Source organism: Oryzias melastigma, linkage group LG18, assembly GCF_002922805.2.
Source record: "Oryzias melastigma strain HK-1 linkage group LG18, ASM292280v2, whole genome shotgun sequence".
NCBI classification, from domain to species: domain Eukaryota; kingdom Metazoa; phylum Chordata; class Actinopteri; order Beloniformes; family Adrianichthyidae; genus Oryzias; species Oryzias melastigma.
This window is the reverse complement of record NC_050529.1, coordinates 16,222,006-16,236,722: the sequence shown is the minus strand read 5'-3', so window position 1 is coordinate 16,236,722 and position 14,717 is coordinate 16,222,006. Positions and strand designations below refer to the sequence as shown.

The 14,717-nt window shown below is 38.0% G+C and overlaps 1 protein-coding gene across 2 annotated transcripts in view; it reads left to right on the top strand.

The window, feature by feature from the left end:
- Window positions 1-14,717, top strand: part of stim2b (stromal interaction molecule 2b) — a 59,058-nt gene that overhangs the window by 19,640 nt on the left and 24,701 nt on the right. For both annotated transcript variants that reach the window (XM_036216603.1, XM_024288754.2), the window contains exon 3: window positions 9,668-9,798. In XM_036216603.1, the coding sequence (XP_036072496.1) occupies window positions 9,668-9,798 (131 nt within the window). The remainder of the gene's footprint in view (window positions 1-9,667; window positions 9,799-14,717) is intronic.

The following is a 14,717-nucleotide window of genomic DNA, read 5'->3' as shown; positions in this document are numbered from 1 at the left end:
ATCATATTAATGGAATAAATAATAATAATAATAATAGATTGAATGTATGCATGCTTCACTATTGTTGCTTATTCATGAAACACAGGAGGAATCTAATATATTAGCTCGACATATAAACAAGTCAATTGAACTCTTTATATCACTTCAGATCACTTATCCAAGGAATTCTTCCTCCTCTGTGGCTATGTCTGAATTCCCACCCTATTAAAAATCTATATAATGCGGTACTATCTAGTGCCCTGGATTTTAAAAACAATTCGGACAATATGCTCACTACTTTACTTTTGTATTGCTAAACACCGGATATGACGCCACCGATTTCACTGAGTGAAAATCGAATCAATACGAACATTTCACGACGTCAATTTGTGACTCCACTGTGTCCTGATGATGAAAATCTGGATGGTTTATTAGATGTTTTTTTAGAAAAATTATCCGACCGCAAAGCATTGTGGTCTATATTTGCTAATCTAGTGAGAATCAATGCACGCTAGTTTTTCACAAAGTAAATTTCTAGTGCACTCGATTTTGGAATTAGTAGATTCGGATAGCACGATAAAATGGTGAACGCACTATATAGTTCTTCTTCTTCTGCGTTATGGTCAGTTGCAATTGCCAGTACACACACCTGCAGTGCCCTCTAGTGGTTGTTGCTATTACCTTTTCTTTTCTTTTTGCTTAATCACACATAAAAGTCGCACCTGAGTAGTCACATTACAGGCAAAATAATGCAAAAAATGACTTTTACTCCAAAAATATGGTAATAAAGTAGTTGCAATAATTGAGTGTTCATGATTGTGTAGAAAACGGAGTATATATAAGTGTCACGGATTCTAAAATGCTGCTGATCTTAAAAAAACTGTGGGCAAAAAGCAAATTTAAACCAAAATTTATCAGAGAAAACGTTTTAAAAGAAAATTACATCCCTAAAAGAAGTTTATCAAGTTTCCCCCCAGTATATCTGGCTTAGTTGTTAAGTCAAATCAAGTTGTATTGATTTGTGTTAAGACATCAGTGTTTTCTGACTTCCTAGTGTTTCATGCTACCTGGTTGACTCACCTGCTTCCAGTTGCTTACATTTTTAAACCAGACTCAAGGAGGAAGTAAACATGTTTTTCTTTGGAAAAATCAAATGGGAACTTCCCTCGTTTCTGTGAAAATTTGAAAAGCCAGCCATTGTTTCCTAATTACTTCAATCCACTTAAAATGTGCAAGCCCATTTAATTAAACAGCTTGATGAATTTAACTAATAGGAGCAGGAAGTCGCCGATCCTTCTCTATAAAGGAATAATAGGAACACAAAGGAAACAAGTTTTGGACTTATTTTCTTTTAACCCTTGTGTTAGCCTGTCTTTTTCTGTTTAGCATTTTTGTGAAAATACTTTTTTATGCCTATTGAAACATATACACATTTATTTGTCTAATAAAAATGTAATACATAACAACAATACTAGTGAATTGAACAGATTGACGATTGTCTACCTTTTATTGTTGAGAAAAGAGGGAAAAAAATGTGTTTTCCTGTTGACTTGTGTGAACAAGCTAAAGGTCTGGCTTCTGTCATTGTCCTCCGGTCTTTGTTTACTCATTGTCACAGCAACAGAAACAGCCCCAACAATTCATCTGAGCTGCTAATGTTGACCCAGACCTTATCTGAACGGCACTGCAGAAGCTGCAGTAAACGCCATTTAGATTTCCTTTTCCGGTGACCTTAAGGTGCACCATGGAGAAACCAACCAGCCCGATGTTTACCATCACTATAACCACCCAAAGATTGTTTGCATTGCCTAATATATATCCTAAATGCTTTTCCTTCATCAGAACCAGTTATTTTCTGCAGGATAAATGCTTTCTTATCTTGCTTTTTTTGTTACATAAATATGAATACGTTGCAGCCTCAGTTAAGTGGTTTTCTCAGATTATATTTGGACGTTAGTTGCTACTTATTTTTAAGTTTTGCACTGTACAAATTGTTGTGTCAGTGTATTTTCTAAGAACATGAGACCTGATCAGGTTCTCCATTGGTCGAAGGGTTGAACTATTTCAAAGCTTTCCCAATGGTCTTTTAATTTTGATTTTGTCCTTTTCTAGGACATAGTTTCAGCAGAGCGGCAGGAGTTCATTAGAAATTACCCTCTGAGTTGTGGGGCTGGACCATTGGTGTTAAGCAACCCCGTTCCAAAATCCCTCACCATTGCATCTCTGTTTACACACTAGCTTACAGTCTCTCACATCCCCAACCTAACATAACAGGTGCAACAAAAATGGGGAGCAATCTTCCCAGCCGGAATAGCCAAGTGGACCCCATTTGGTTTAAAAGTGGCAGAAAATGTGGGCCCCAAATTGGGTTTGTCCACATTGGCTTAAGTGGACAGTCAGTGGGAAGGCTCGCTATGCTATCCAGCCGGCTGCTCAATACAGCAGAGCATACTAGCTCTCTATCGAGGAGCCTGCTAGTATGCTACAGCGGAGCTCGCTACCTCAAAAAGGAGCTAACTAGGATGCTACAGAGGAGTTTGCTAGTTTGCTACAGCGGAGCTCAATTGCATGCTACAGCCGAGCATGCTAGCTTTCTACAGAAGTACTCACTAGCATGCTACAGCAGAGCTCTCTAGCACACTACGTTGTCCACCGAGCAGCTGGCTAGCGTAGCAAGCTAACCCACTGAATCCCCACCTAAGTCAATGTGGGCAAACACAGGTGGGACCACCACAGAAACTGTGGACAAACCCGATCGGGACCCACATTTTCTGCCCCTTTTTAAACCATATGGGGCCCACCTGGCCTTGCTGGCTGGGTTGGATCTATCTAGCCGTATAGTCTTGATAGTTTTTGAGCCAAATACTAACTCAGACGTGAAAAATGAAGACATACATGAATCTAGTTGTCTATAAGTGAATGGATCAGAATTTAGCATAGCATGGAGCTTGTGGCCCGCCCATTGTGTTTTCTACATCACAAATACATTCTTTTTAAAGGGAAACCAAACAGTAAATCAACTTTTTTTTGGCTGTTGACCTCTATAAACAGGGCTTTAAAAGTGCTGTCTGTTTTTCCTTGCTAAGTATTTGACAATTTAATATAAACTTGTTTAATTCGAGAAATGATTGTCTAATACCATCTGTGTGCTGCCTCCTACTGCTTGAAGCAAGGTATTACAGTTGAATTTTGTGATTAATCAATTGGTGCAAGTCCCACGTCATTTCAGAAGTTTCTGCAGCCTTTATTAGCCTATGATGCTAGCGTCATTTCACCACTCAGACCCGGGGCCACTTTGGTCTGGACATGAGCGCCTTCCTCAGGAGAAGGTGGAGGAGAAAAATCTTCAACCTCCACACCTCCCCTTTTAACCTTTAAAGCTGTATTTTCTCATTTACTCCTTATTCATAATTATTTGAATAAAGAAATACTCATAAATGTATTTTTATGCTTAATTTTCCTAATTAATGTCCTCCATCATCAGAAAAATGCCACAAAAACATGTTAATAACAGCAAAAAGAATTTTCATTGGAGTGAGTCTTTAACCAAAAAGACATGAAGTGGATTTTCCCAACACGTTTGTGTACAAATCTTTGTGTCCCCAGTCTGCTCTGAAAGACTCTCTGGTTGTGTGTGTGAACGCAGGAAACAGCTGAGGACACGGGTTTCCCAAAGCAGAAATCCACACGTCAAACCCATCACATCACACTGTCTTAAATCCATGTGGCCTCAGCCCACAGTCAGCCATTCCTAAAACTCTTACACAGAATCTGGGTTCTTGTCCAGATTTAGGATTGACGTGAGACGGGGTCAGGTGGAGGGAGAGTGGGATGGCGACGCTCGCTTGGTCTCACAGGTGGAGGTCTGTCTTTGAGGTCTAGGCTGTCGCGAAGGCATGGTAATTTGAGCTTGGTTGTTGGCTCATTTGGTGTTATAAAACCTGATCCGTGTTTGATGCAGCATTATGTATTGATTATATTAAATGTATTAGATTATGTTATATTTTTACACTTTAAGATACAAAAATGGAGGCATGCTGTAGTTGTACAAATCGTTTTATTTTCTATTGGAATTAAAGTAATCCTTTTTAGAGATCTAACTTTTAGTATTATGTTCTTTCTCCAATATTGAAGACTTTTTAATACAGTTTTTTGATCTAGTAGTTGATCAGTTGCTGTGCGCCGTTTCTCATTTCCGTTGGCCAAATTTTCATAAATCTTCAATCATAAGCAGATTTTTGTTTTTATTCTATGATACTGGACCTATTTTTTTTGCAAAGGTTTGAACTTACAGCCTTAATACATCTGTAATCCTACTTTGCAGATTTCAACTATCATGGATCGTAACCCCAACGATAGACGAGACTATTGGAAATCTTTTGTTCCCAATTATTTACTTTGAATAGTCAAAAAAATTAGGCCAAATAACAAAGATTCAAGTCCTTTCGTGGTACAAACCAATCTCCTTTAGGGTTATGGTCTCTTTACCTTGATGGAACCATCACCCGTTCAGCAGAATGAAACATTTTCGCAAACCGTCGAGCTCATCGAGGGCACCAAAGACCCATCAGGCATTGCTGTTGTTTTCTTCTACCTGCCACTATCTTAACAACTTTCTGAGAACAGCGCAGACAGGAGCTTCTTAATCACATGCATATAGTCTTCAAAAAAATTATTTCTAGGTGCTAAGATTTACTTCTGAAGAAATGGTTGATGGCTTTGAAGGTGCGACAGCCCGCTCTTCGTGAGGTTACTTCACAACAGTTCGGTTACTCTCCCGCTGTGTATGTGTGTTCACCACATCCACATTCACTCCAGCAAGAAAGACTTTTGTTTAAAAATAACCCAAAGCTCTGCAAACCTGTCATATTTTGTTTTAAAGACTGCCGTCTTCTTCATCACGCGTGTCCCCTCGGAATGCACGGGGGTCACCGTTGGTCGTTTCCTGTCACGTTTTGTCTTTGTCGTCCCAAAAATACCTTAGAGGTTTCTGGGTAAAAAAAAAACAGGACACCTGGGGAGGAAAGACTTGTGTTTTCCATAGCGACGACCATCCATGAATGACAGCTTCTCAAGCTTTTTTTTTTTTGTCCCATCTGGAATATTAATTTTCTTTCTGAAGGCAACCTGTCTTCTTCTAAGAACAGAATTAGGCCACGATAAGATGTAAGGATTGTAGAAGTTATTGACAATCATTAGGAAAAAAAACGGCATGGGGATATTGACGAAGTCTTTGTGTCCTTTTTAAAACTAAAGCGTTGTGTCTCTTTTTAAAGAACTACCCTGCCAAAGAGATGCATGCTCCTATTCAAACAGCAGCCTATGTAAAGTTTGCTGGTAGGCTAAGCAAATACATGATGTAACATCAGGTGCTCGATGTATGAAGGTATGAGAGCCTCATAGGTTTTCACTCTGTCTTGGTTTGTGGTGTCGCACATCGGTTTTAAGTAAATACAAGCATGCTGGAGGTCAAATCTTCCTGTTTCATTATCAGGAAGTAAATTGTGGTTGTCTGATTAGGAGTGTTCAGCCTGTGATGTCGGTGCCTCATATCTGGATTTGATAGGCTTCTGTGGTTGACACGAACCATCCTGTGTTATCTACACAAGTAGGGCTGTCCAACTCTGTTACAGCAACCCTTCTCCTTTATTGGAGACTTTAACAGACTGTTCTCTTAAATGTATCTGAACAAACTCCTCCCCACATTTTAAGGTGGATTTGTTTCATAGACTTTTTACAAACTGCATCAAGTTTTGTTTGAGGATAAGTTTACCTGATATAGTTTGTACCAGTACTCAAACATTTAAATACCTCAAGTTTTTTTTTTCTTAAAAACACATTTTCAAATAACTGTTGTCATTAAAAGGACTACTACTTTGCCATACTGTCAGTTAAAATCCTTATTTTATGTAGATGAGATATAGGGCTGGGTTAATCGAATCTATCAATCGGTTTGAATTGATTTAAGCTTAACAGATCAATAATCGATTGATGAAAATATCAATCGATTTAGCACATAAAACTAAAGTCTGCTAGCTTGATACTAACATTTGATGGGATTTCCCATACATTGCTAACTAAATGAACATGAAATTTCCAAACTCTTGTAAATAAATAATTTTAAAGTAACCATTTGTGGTCTTTTCTCATACTGTCTTCTTGTTCTGCAATAATGTGTAATGCTATAGCGCTATCGCCACCTAGTGGCCAGACTACTTCTTCTCCAGGAGAAGCAGAACAATGTTTACAATTTTGATAATCTGAACATTTGTTAGAGCTTCTCCTTTAGAGAATCCATGTAACACTGTATGATATTAACAATTTCATAATTTCACTAATTAAGTTTAAAGTATGTGAACTGTATCAGATTAATATAAATATATTTCAAACACATAGCAGATTATTAAAGTATTTCTAAACAAATGTGTGTAAACTCAAAATTGAATTGAATTGAAGGATGAAAAAAAAAAAAAAATCAGAATTGAATCGATCCAGGCTCTTGTGAATCGAATTGAGTCGCTTTTGGAAATTATAATGGATACCTGGCCCTAATAAGAAACACAAGCAAGCACAGTGTTCCCTCGTTTATCACAGGAGTTGTATTCTAAAAATAACCTGTGATATTATATAAAAAACACTCACTACACACTTGCCTTCTTTAAACTATCAAAGTTGGAACCTTTATAGAAAAATACGTCCAGTTTTACAGGATGAAAACAAAGATCTGCTTGCAATCCTTAACATTGATTCCAATAAGGCACCAGGGCTTAGCGATATGACGATACTCAAAAATACATATTGTTCCATTTCTCATTTCAACCTTTTTTAAAAAGAAAAAAAAAGTTTATTTGTGACGATTCAGTTACATGTTGATTAAAAAAATAGTCAATGAAAAGTAAGTAATTACATTTATGTCAATTCTTATCTGAGAATAACTGAAAATATACTTCATTGTATCATTTCCTATAGAACTGAACAGTTGTGAAACTCTTGAATCATTTAGTAAATTCTTCATTATTTCTGAATATTCTATCATGAGGGCTTCAGCTCAGTGTGATTGGGTTATATATATATTTTTTAGGAATGACTCTCTGCTTATTTAGCCCTTAGTCTCATCTGTTGAGCACCAACAGAGCTGGCTGTGATGGAGTTGCATGATGCAGCGTTGTGTTGGTTCTGGCTGATGTGTGATTGTGGATACAAGCGATCAAGTCTTGTTTTTATAAAGGCCTTACCAACCCTAGAACTCTGTTCATTTCTTGCATTAAAAAAAAAAATTAAAACAGCAAATCAAGCACTTGTAAACTCGAGCTCTTGTTTTCCTGGTTGTTTGGGTCCAGCTTTTGTTTGAGGACGTAGGTGTGTGGCCTGGAAATCCACGGAGACAGTTTGGCGCTCGTCCAGCTCAAACTGACCGTCGCCTGAAGCGCTGGAAGTGATGAACCTATTTCCTCAGTGGGGGCGGGAGGGGGGCGGCTTAAATACAAACAAGTAGTGGGATGCCAAGGGACTGACAGGAGGACACGGCGAAGTCCAGCCGGAGCCCTGAAGCCTCTCCGAGTTCCTGTTCTAAAGGCTTCGCTCCTTAAACAGGAAATGGGATGGATGTCAACAATGAAGAAAAGTTTAACAGCAAAGACTCCGTGTTGATGCACTTAGAGTTACGGGAGTCTTTTCATATCAAAGTTAGAAATGGATTTATAATGTTTAAATTCACAAAAGACCAAAGTAATGAAGTTTAGGCCCTGGTTTCTTCTGTTTCAATACAAATCCACATTTTTATTAAGATTGAATCCATTTAAAATTAGTTGGAACGGATTAACCTTTTAACAGTGGGGCTTTAACTCCAGTATTAAGATTCTTTCGACTACCTTAACCAATCGTTTACACAGTTATCACAAAGATTAGGTACTTAGTTTGCGCTTTATGCGACGTAAACTTTACTAATCTAAAGTGTTGCATATCAGTGTAAAGCCGATATGGAAAACGGCTTTTCTCCACATCACAATCAGCCGATGTTTTTCACGTAAATGATTAAAGAGTTACAATTGGTCAAAATGCGCGTTACTTTGGTAAACTTTTAAACTGTTTTACCTAAAATGTTATTGTTCAAACTTTTATAGAACAGCTCCGGCCTTGAGAAAAAAAACTAGAGATGAATTTCATTGGCCATTAGGATGCTGATCAATCAGAGCAGCTTTGTTTTTTTGAAGTAGCTCTATTAAAAAGTTTAAAACAATAAATCCATGACTGTAGGTCTTGAGATTCCTTTGTTTTTTAATAAATTACTTTAGCTCAAAAGGACCTATGAAAACATCAAAAATGTGTTTTGTGGTCCAGTTAGTCTGTGGTATCCCACATAATTTACATTTTAAGGAATAATTGGTTCCTATGGATTTGTGTCCGTGTTTTTAGCCCCACTCTTGCCATTTCAGCAGTATAAGTATAAGACACTGTGAATCCTGAAAATATATTTTTAAAAGGACGCATCAATTGAGTACATACAAATAATGGAACATATTCGACAGACTGTCTAAAAGGCCAGAGTTAAAATAAAAGTAAAATTCAGTTGTAGTGGATGATCAATTCAACCTGTGCAATATATTTTTATTTCTAATATTTAGTTTTAAATATACTTTAATTTCCAATCGTGCTTCATTCTGGAAATCACAGGTTGTGAACATATCCAAGAGCCCTGTAGAATCACCCCAATAGGTGATTCCCGTCTAGTCCACTGAGAAAACAACTGACTACCAAGTTAGAGTGTTACTTCTCAAGAATCTGTAATATACTTTTAACTCCACACAAAAATATTTCTTGGAAAATTATAGTTTTGATAGAAAACTCAGGCTTAAAGCAGTTAATTGGTTTCGATTAACATTTTGTTATTGAAGACATTTCACCTGTTCTTTGGGGACATCGGTAGAGTTAGTTTTGCCCTCCAGACGTTCAGGTACTTCCTTCAAACAGGAAGTACCCGCTGGTCCCATGAAGCCAACGTCCCATAGACTTCTATGAGAAATAAAGAGCTATTAGACAGTCATAGTTGTTAGAATAACCATTCTTGATCTGATGTATTTCTTTTATGTTTTTTTTTTTGTAGTACAAGTTATCCAATTATATGCCTCAATAAAAGTACATGGCCTTCCAACAAGCTCACTTTTGATTGGGGATAGTGGTTGCCGTAGAAACTTTGACTCGGACCAATTCAGACTAATCACCGTTTCTGTCAATTTCTGGTTCCAACGTGGCAATGAATGGCAACTGAATTGACTTTACCTTATTGGAACTGGAAGTAGGCCATTTACTATGAGTCACTCAGTCGGTCCAGTTCTGATATACAGTCAATGACCAGGATGACAAAGAAATGGTGCTTATTTGATCAGTATAAGGAAGATGTTTGAAGATTTCTGCACACATTAAGAATCTCTACATATCTGCTCTTTTAAGATCCATAACTGCAAAATGACTCCTGTGTGCTTGTCTGTAAAAAGCTACAAATTAAAAACAGGACTTAACCCTTTAAAATAAGATGGTTTCTATGGAACACATTGACATTTGCAAAACCAGACTATCAGCAACTTAAGCTTCAGTTTTCAAGCATTGTCTTATTTTGTCTTGTTGGAAAATCTAACTGGAAGATGCTTGTTAAACGATCCGTTTAGTCAACCTATCCTTCTCCCTCTAGACCCCTGTCTCTCGGTGATGCCGCCGTGCATCAACGAGGCCGACCGGTTCAGCCTGGAGGCGCTGCGGCACATCCACAAACAGCTGGACGACGACAACGACGGGGGGATAGAGGTCAACGAGAGCGTGGAGGTGAGCCAAGTTGTTCTGTGTTTACGTTTTCTGCATGCTAGCAGAGGAAACGTGATGAAAAAAAAAACAGGTAAAACAACACTAGAGACCATCTTTTCCTTGTTTACAAGAAGGTGTTGTTTCTAATTCGGGGCCAGGAAATCCTGAAGTAGCCGAAGCAGCTAAATATAACATGTGGCTTTAAAAATGTTTATGGGGCAAAAACAGTTGAAAGAAAAGACAAAATCTTAAGGTTTTACCCCAAACATCTTTAGATGCCCTTTACCTTTATTGGTCAATTATAAATATTGACTTTGATAGATGCTACAGTAAAGAGGTGTTTGCTTTTGAAGGAGTGGTTCACAGATTGGGTTTATTTGAACTCTACGACCAGTCACACCCTCTAGAGAGAACTTATGTATTTAGTATCTTATGAAGGTATTTAGTTTGTCAAGTGAGGGCTTAACAACTTTACAACCTTTGTACGTTTGTGCTGCTGTCAGTGGAGTTTGGACAAACAATCGTACGCCACATCTGTGTCTTTGTCACAGTGACTCTGCAAAAAAAGACAGGGAGATATAAAGACAAAACTTAGGAAAATTAGGAATGTGGGTGTGGTTAGCAAAAAAGTTCTGTTGCTAAGAAAATGCTAACATTTACTTTTGCAGAAACTTTTAAAAATTACATAGACTTGTTTGTCAACCCCAGGGGATCAAAACATAAAATGGTTGCTATGGAGATAAAACCACCAAAAAGACACCATTTTGGAAAAAACGTTTTTTTTTATTAATTATTGGTGTGCAGCTTTGGCCTCACTGAGAAGAGGGTGAGAGTGAAGACCTGAAGCAGCCTCTTATGGCTTTAATTATATTTAGATGTTATTTAAATGAACATAATTAGTTAGACCTTTAAGCACTTGCAGCCTCTCCCGGTTGCTTCACTTGTGGACCAGCGTGTTTTGAGAGAAGACTCCGTTTCTGTGAGGAACTTGAAGTGTTGGACTGGTATGCAGTATTGACTCTCATCAATAAACAACCCAGTCCTTCCGTTACACTCTTTTCTCCATGCGTGCGTGGTGGCAGGTGTCGTTTTTAAGTGGCGGGGTTAGAGACGGTTAAAGCCCGCTTGCATTGCTGTGGCGCCTAAATTGAGAGGCGGTTGCTGCATTAATCCTGTGTGAAGAACCGCTAAGGCTCCGGGACTGGAACTGGACCTCTGCCCACTTGAAGGGCACGTGTGTCTCTGCGTGGATCACTAAAGCCTGAATGTGTGCAGTGTGCTGCAGACTTGCCTGGTTTCACTCTTTGCCTTTATAAGGGCAGCAAGCTGTGTTCAGTCTTTGTCTTTTCAGCTGGAACCTGACATTTTGACTTTTTTTTTTGGTCTGGAATTCGTGATTGAGGACCTCTACCTTCCCTTCTAAGCTCTATCTGGCTCCTAAACACTTGATTTAAAATTCTAGTCATGATCCAAATACAATGTTCCTACTTAGAATACTGTATACTGCATTTCTTTTCATCACAATCACAGCTATGATCAAGACGAAGCTTGCATGAAAAACAGAACTCGTTGAAATGAAAGTATGACATCTTAGCTATGAACTGTATGTCTCCATCCTTTTCAGACTTCCTTCATGAACCCTTTATTGTAAGAGTTTTAGAGTAACTCCTCAACCGTTTACGAAATTAACGTAGTTCCGGTGGATTCTGAAGTGGAGAAAAGCAGCCTTGTGTTGGTATGCAACACTTTTCAGTAGTGAAGTCGCAAATCAGATGATTCTGTTGTGGACAAAAGAGGCAAAGTTTTTCTACATGCCAGAATCCATTGCTTAACGTTGATCGCACGAACGGTCAAAGAGTTATAGTATGTCAAATAGCGACATCTCCACAATTGGAGATGTTGCTATTTGACATACCTCGACTCCTTGACTCCACTGATTAGTTTGCTCCACAGCACTCTGTTTCCCACAGATTTTTTTGCTTTACAAGGAGTTTATATATTTAAAACTAGAGATAGTGCACAAAAGAGCATAGGTCTCCCGAAACGTGAAAAGGCGTATTGTACCAGATTATAGCAAATTTCTCTAATTTCCTTAGGGAAAGTGAGAAATAGTAAAAGTAAAACAATTAAAATGGTTGAAATTCAAAAGAGCAATATTACATGATGAATGCAGTTTTTAAAGAGAGGAGATCACCATATCATGAAAATGCGCTGCAAAGCTGAGTACAACACATTTATTTACTTTTATCACACTTTCCGTGCCACCGTACTTCATAAGCAAACAGTGATGCAATTTTAAGAAAACACAAATGGATCGATTGGACTAGCCCTCAACATCCTCCCTTAGAATGAACAGCTGTCATAAACGGATGATGGTACCAAACAGCTTCGTCTATTATCAGTGACGGTGTGACTCTGACGTCAGAAGGAACACAGCGAAGCTAAGGGTCAAAACAAAACTTCTTATAATAGGAAATTCATAATGTTTTTTTTCCAGATTTCAGCAAATATTTATTTGTTTAGATTCAACTTTTATTTAACCCTTTAGCACTGAAGCTTTAGCTCCATTGTTGACATTCTTCTACCATGACTCCTCAACCCCTTTATACAATCAACCTAATTACAGCAGATTCTGGTGCTACTTTCCTCCAGGTCAAAATTGACCGATTCATGTAGATTGCGGTCAAAGAGTTAGGGTATGTTGAAACACGCGTGATATTTAGGGGTCACCGGTGACATCTCTGGTGTTAAATGGTTAAAAACCCATTAAGATCTCTTTTTTAAGAGCTATCGGGCCAAGAAGTCTGCAAATGAGGCAAGTAAAACTTTAATAAAACATGTCAAAAATAAAAATGTTCGAGGCCTGAAGCAGAAAAGCCTTTTTTAAGCAGTCATGGGTTCCTGAATGCTTTTCATGTTGTGTTAAAGTCCTGAGAAATTCATAATGTTGCTCTGTTCTGTCAGGCTGAAGTCAATAGAGTAACAAGTGTCATGAAGAAGCTGGATGGAGTACAGGCCACAGGCTGCTTCCTCTTCTATGTGAAGTCCACCACCCTCTTCATCCTCATTTGATCCTTTTCTCTCAGAATGTATTGAAGACCGTCTTCATACTAGAGTTCAGAGTTAATGATCTGGTACAGCAGTTTACCTTATTAAATTCAAATTATTACACTTTAAGTATTGCCCTGGAATGTGTGTAAAAAGAATTATTTTATCATTTAAACATATTTTCCAAAGAGTTTTCTTGGATTTTTTGGAACAAATGAAGAAAATCTCCTTTTTTATTGGTAGTGTTTCTATTTTTGTCAACTAAATTATGTTTATTCAAATTCACAAAATTACATTTAGAGTCCCTTTCACTCAACTTTAAAGTCCATTCCTGTACTATCTATGGAGGCAAGGTGGCTGTTTATTTAAAGAAGGTGAAAATTAACTCTACAAATGTAGAATTCATATTACTTCCTGCCTAAACAGACAAAAGAAACAACTAAAGGAGGGCGTATCATATTAGTTCTACAATAAAAGTAATTTGCAGTGATCTACAACATTTAAAATGTTGATAGATTTTAGTTGAGAATCATTTCCAGAGACATGTATTTGAGTTACAAAATCTAAACACATATTTATCATTCTGTCAGTTACAGTTGTCATGCATCCATCTTTCAAACATTCTAAATTACCATTCGGGATTACTTTTTTGATGGAGCCTACACTGCAACTGAAGGGTAAAGGCGGGGCAAACCCTGGACAATTTGCCAGTCTGTCGCAGAACCCTGTATAGTTTAATACATTCAATTTGTTATAGTTGCTAAAAACTCTCAACAACATAAATGATTTACTCTCTTTTTTTCTCCATCGTCAAACCTGAGAATCTCAGTATCTGATCCAAACATGCTTTAGGTCTAACTCCAAATTCAAACTCCACCCAGCAGCATAAACCTAAAACTGGGGTTATATGCATCTTTCTATTGGGATGGTTACATTGATTTAGTTAAAAGTTCAATTAAATTCAGTTTTATTTATATAGCTTAATATCACAAAATAATTGCCTCATTGGGCTTCATGTTGGTAATTGTACAGAAGCAGAAGGTCAGTCATACAACATAAACAATAGCTCATCCCTGCCCTTAGATCCTCCTTCCCGGTGAGGAAGAACTCCTAAAAAACCTGATTCAGGAAAAAAAGAAGAAACCTCAGGGATGTCCACATGAAGGGGAGATTCTCTCCCAGGACTGACGGGCAATTAACCAGGACTGTTAAAGAAGAATTCGCTTATTTAACTCTACAACTACGTATTTGAATAGAGTTCACCCAGATAGGACTGGGGGATGGGTGGGGGTAAGGTCCACAGCCATGATGAGCCAGAGGCATGGTCCACAGCCAAGAGTAGAAGCACAAGCAATCCACCTGGAATCTGAAATCTCTCCCACTCCCCCAGAGGGGAGTGGGAAAGAGGAACAACATGTGAATCGCACTGCTCCAAATAGAAGCACAGAGTACTAAATAAAATACAAAATAAAGAAGTTCAGTGTCTTAATTTATTAAAATATCAACAAGTTTTAAGGGTTTTCTAATTGGAAAGACACCGTTTAGGATAAGGGCAGCAAGTGTGAGATCAGACCATACCAACCTGTTTTTGGCATTTGACGCAGTCCGTCTGCTACCAGCCGGAAACCATAGACCGCTAACAAACATTTGAATACTTTTATTACCCCTCCATTTAAAGAGTAAACACAACTGATACACCTGTGATTTCAATACCATACTCAAGAGTTGCTTTAAAATGTTTCCAGTTAAAATTCGCTGGTGCTGCAGGGTTTGGGGTCATAGACTTTGAAGTCCATTTTAAAGGAGACCAGCTGTGTCAAAGTATTAGTAAGGATAATTTAAGTTACACGCACTCATACAGGTTATGGTGTCGTACGATGCCCTTATATAAC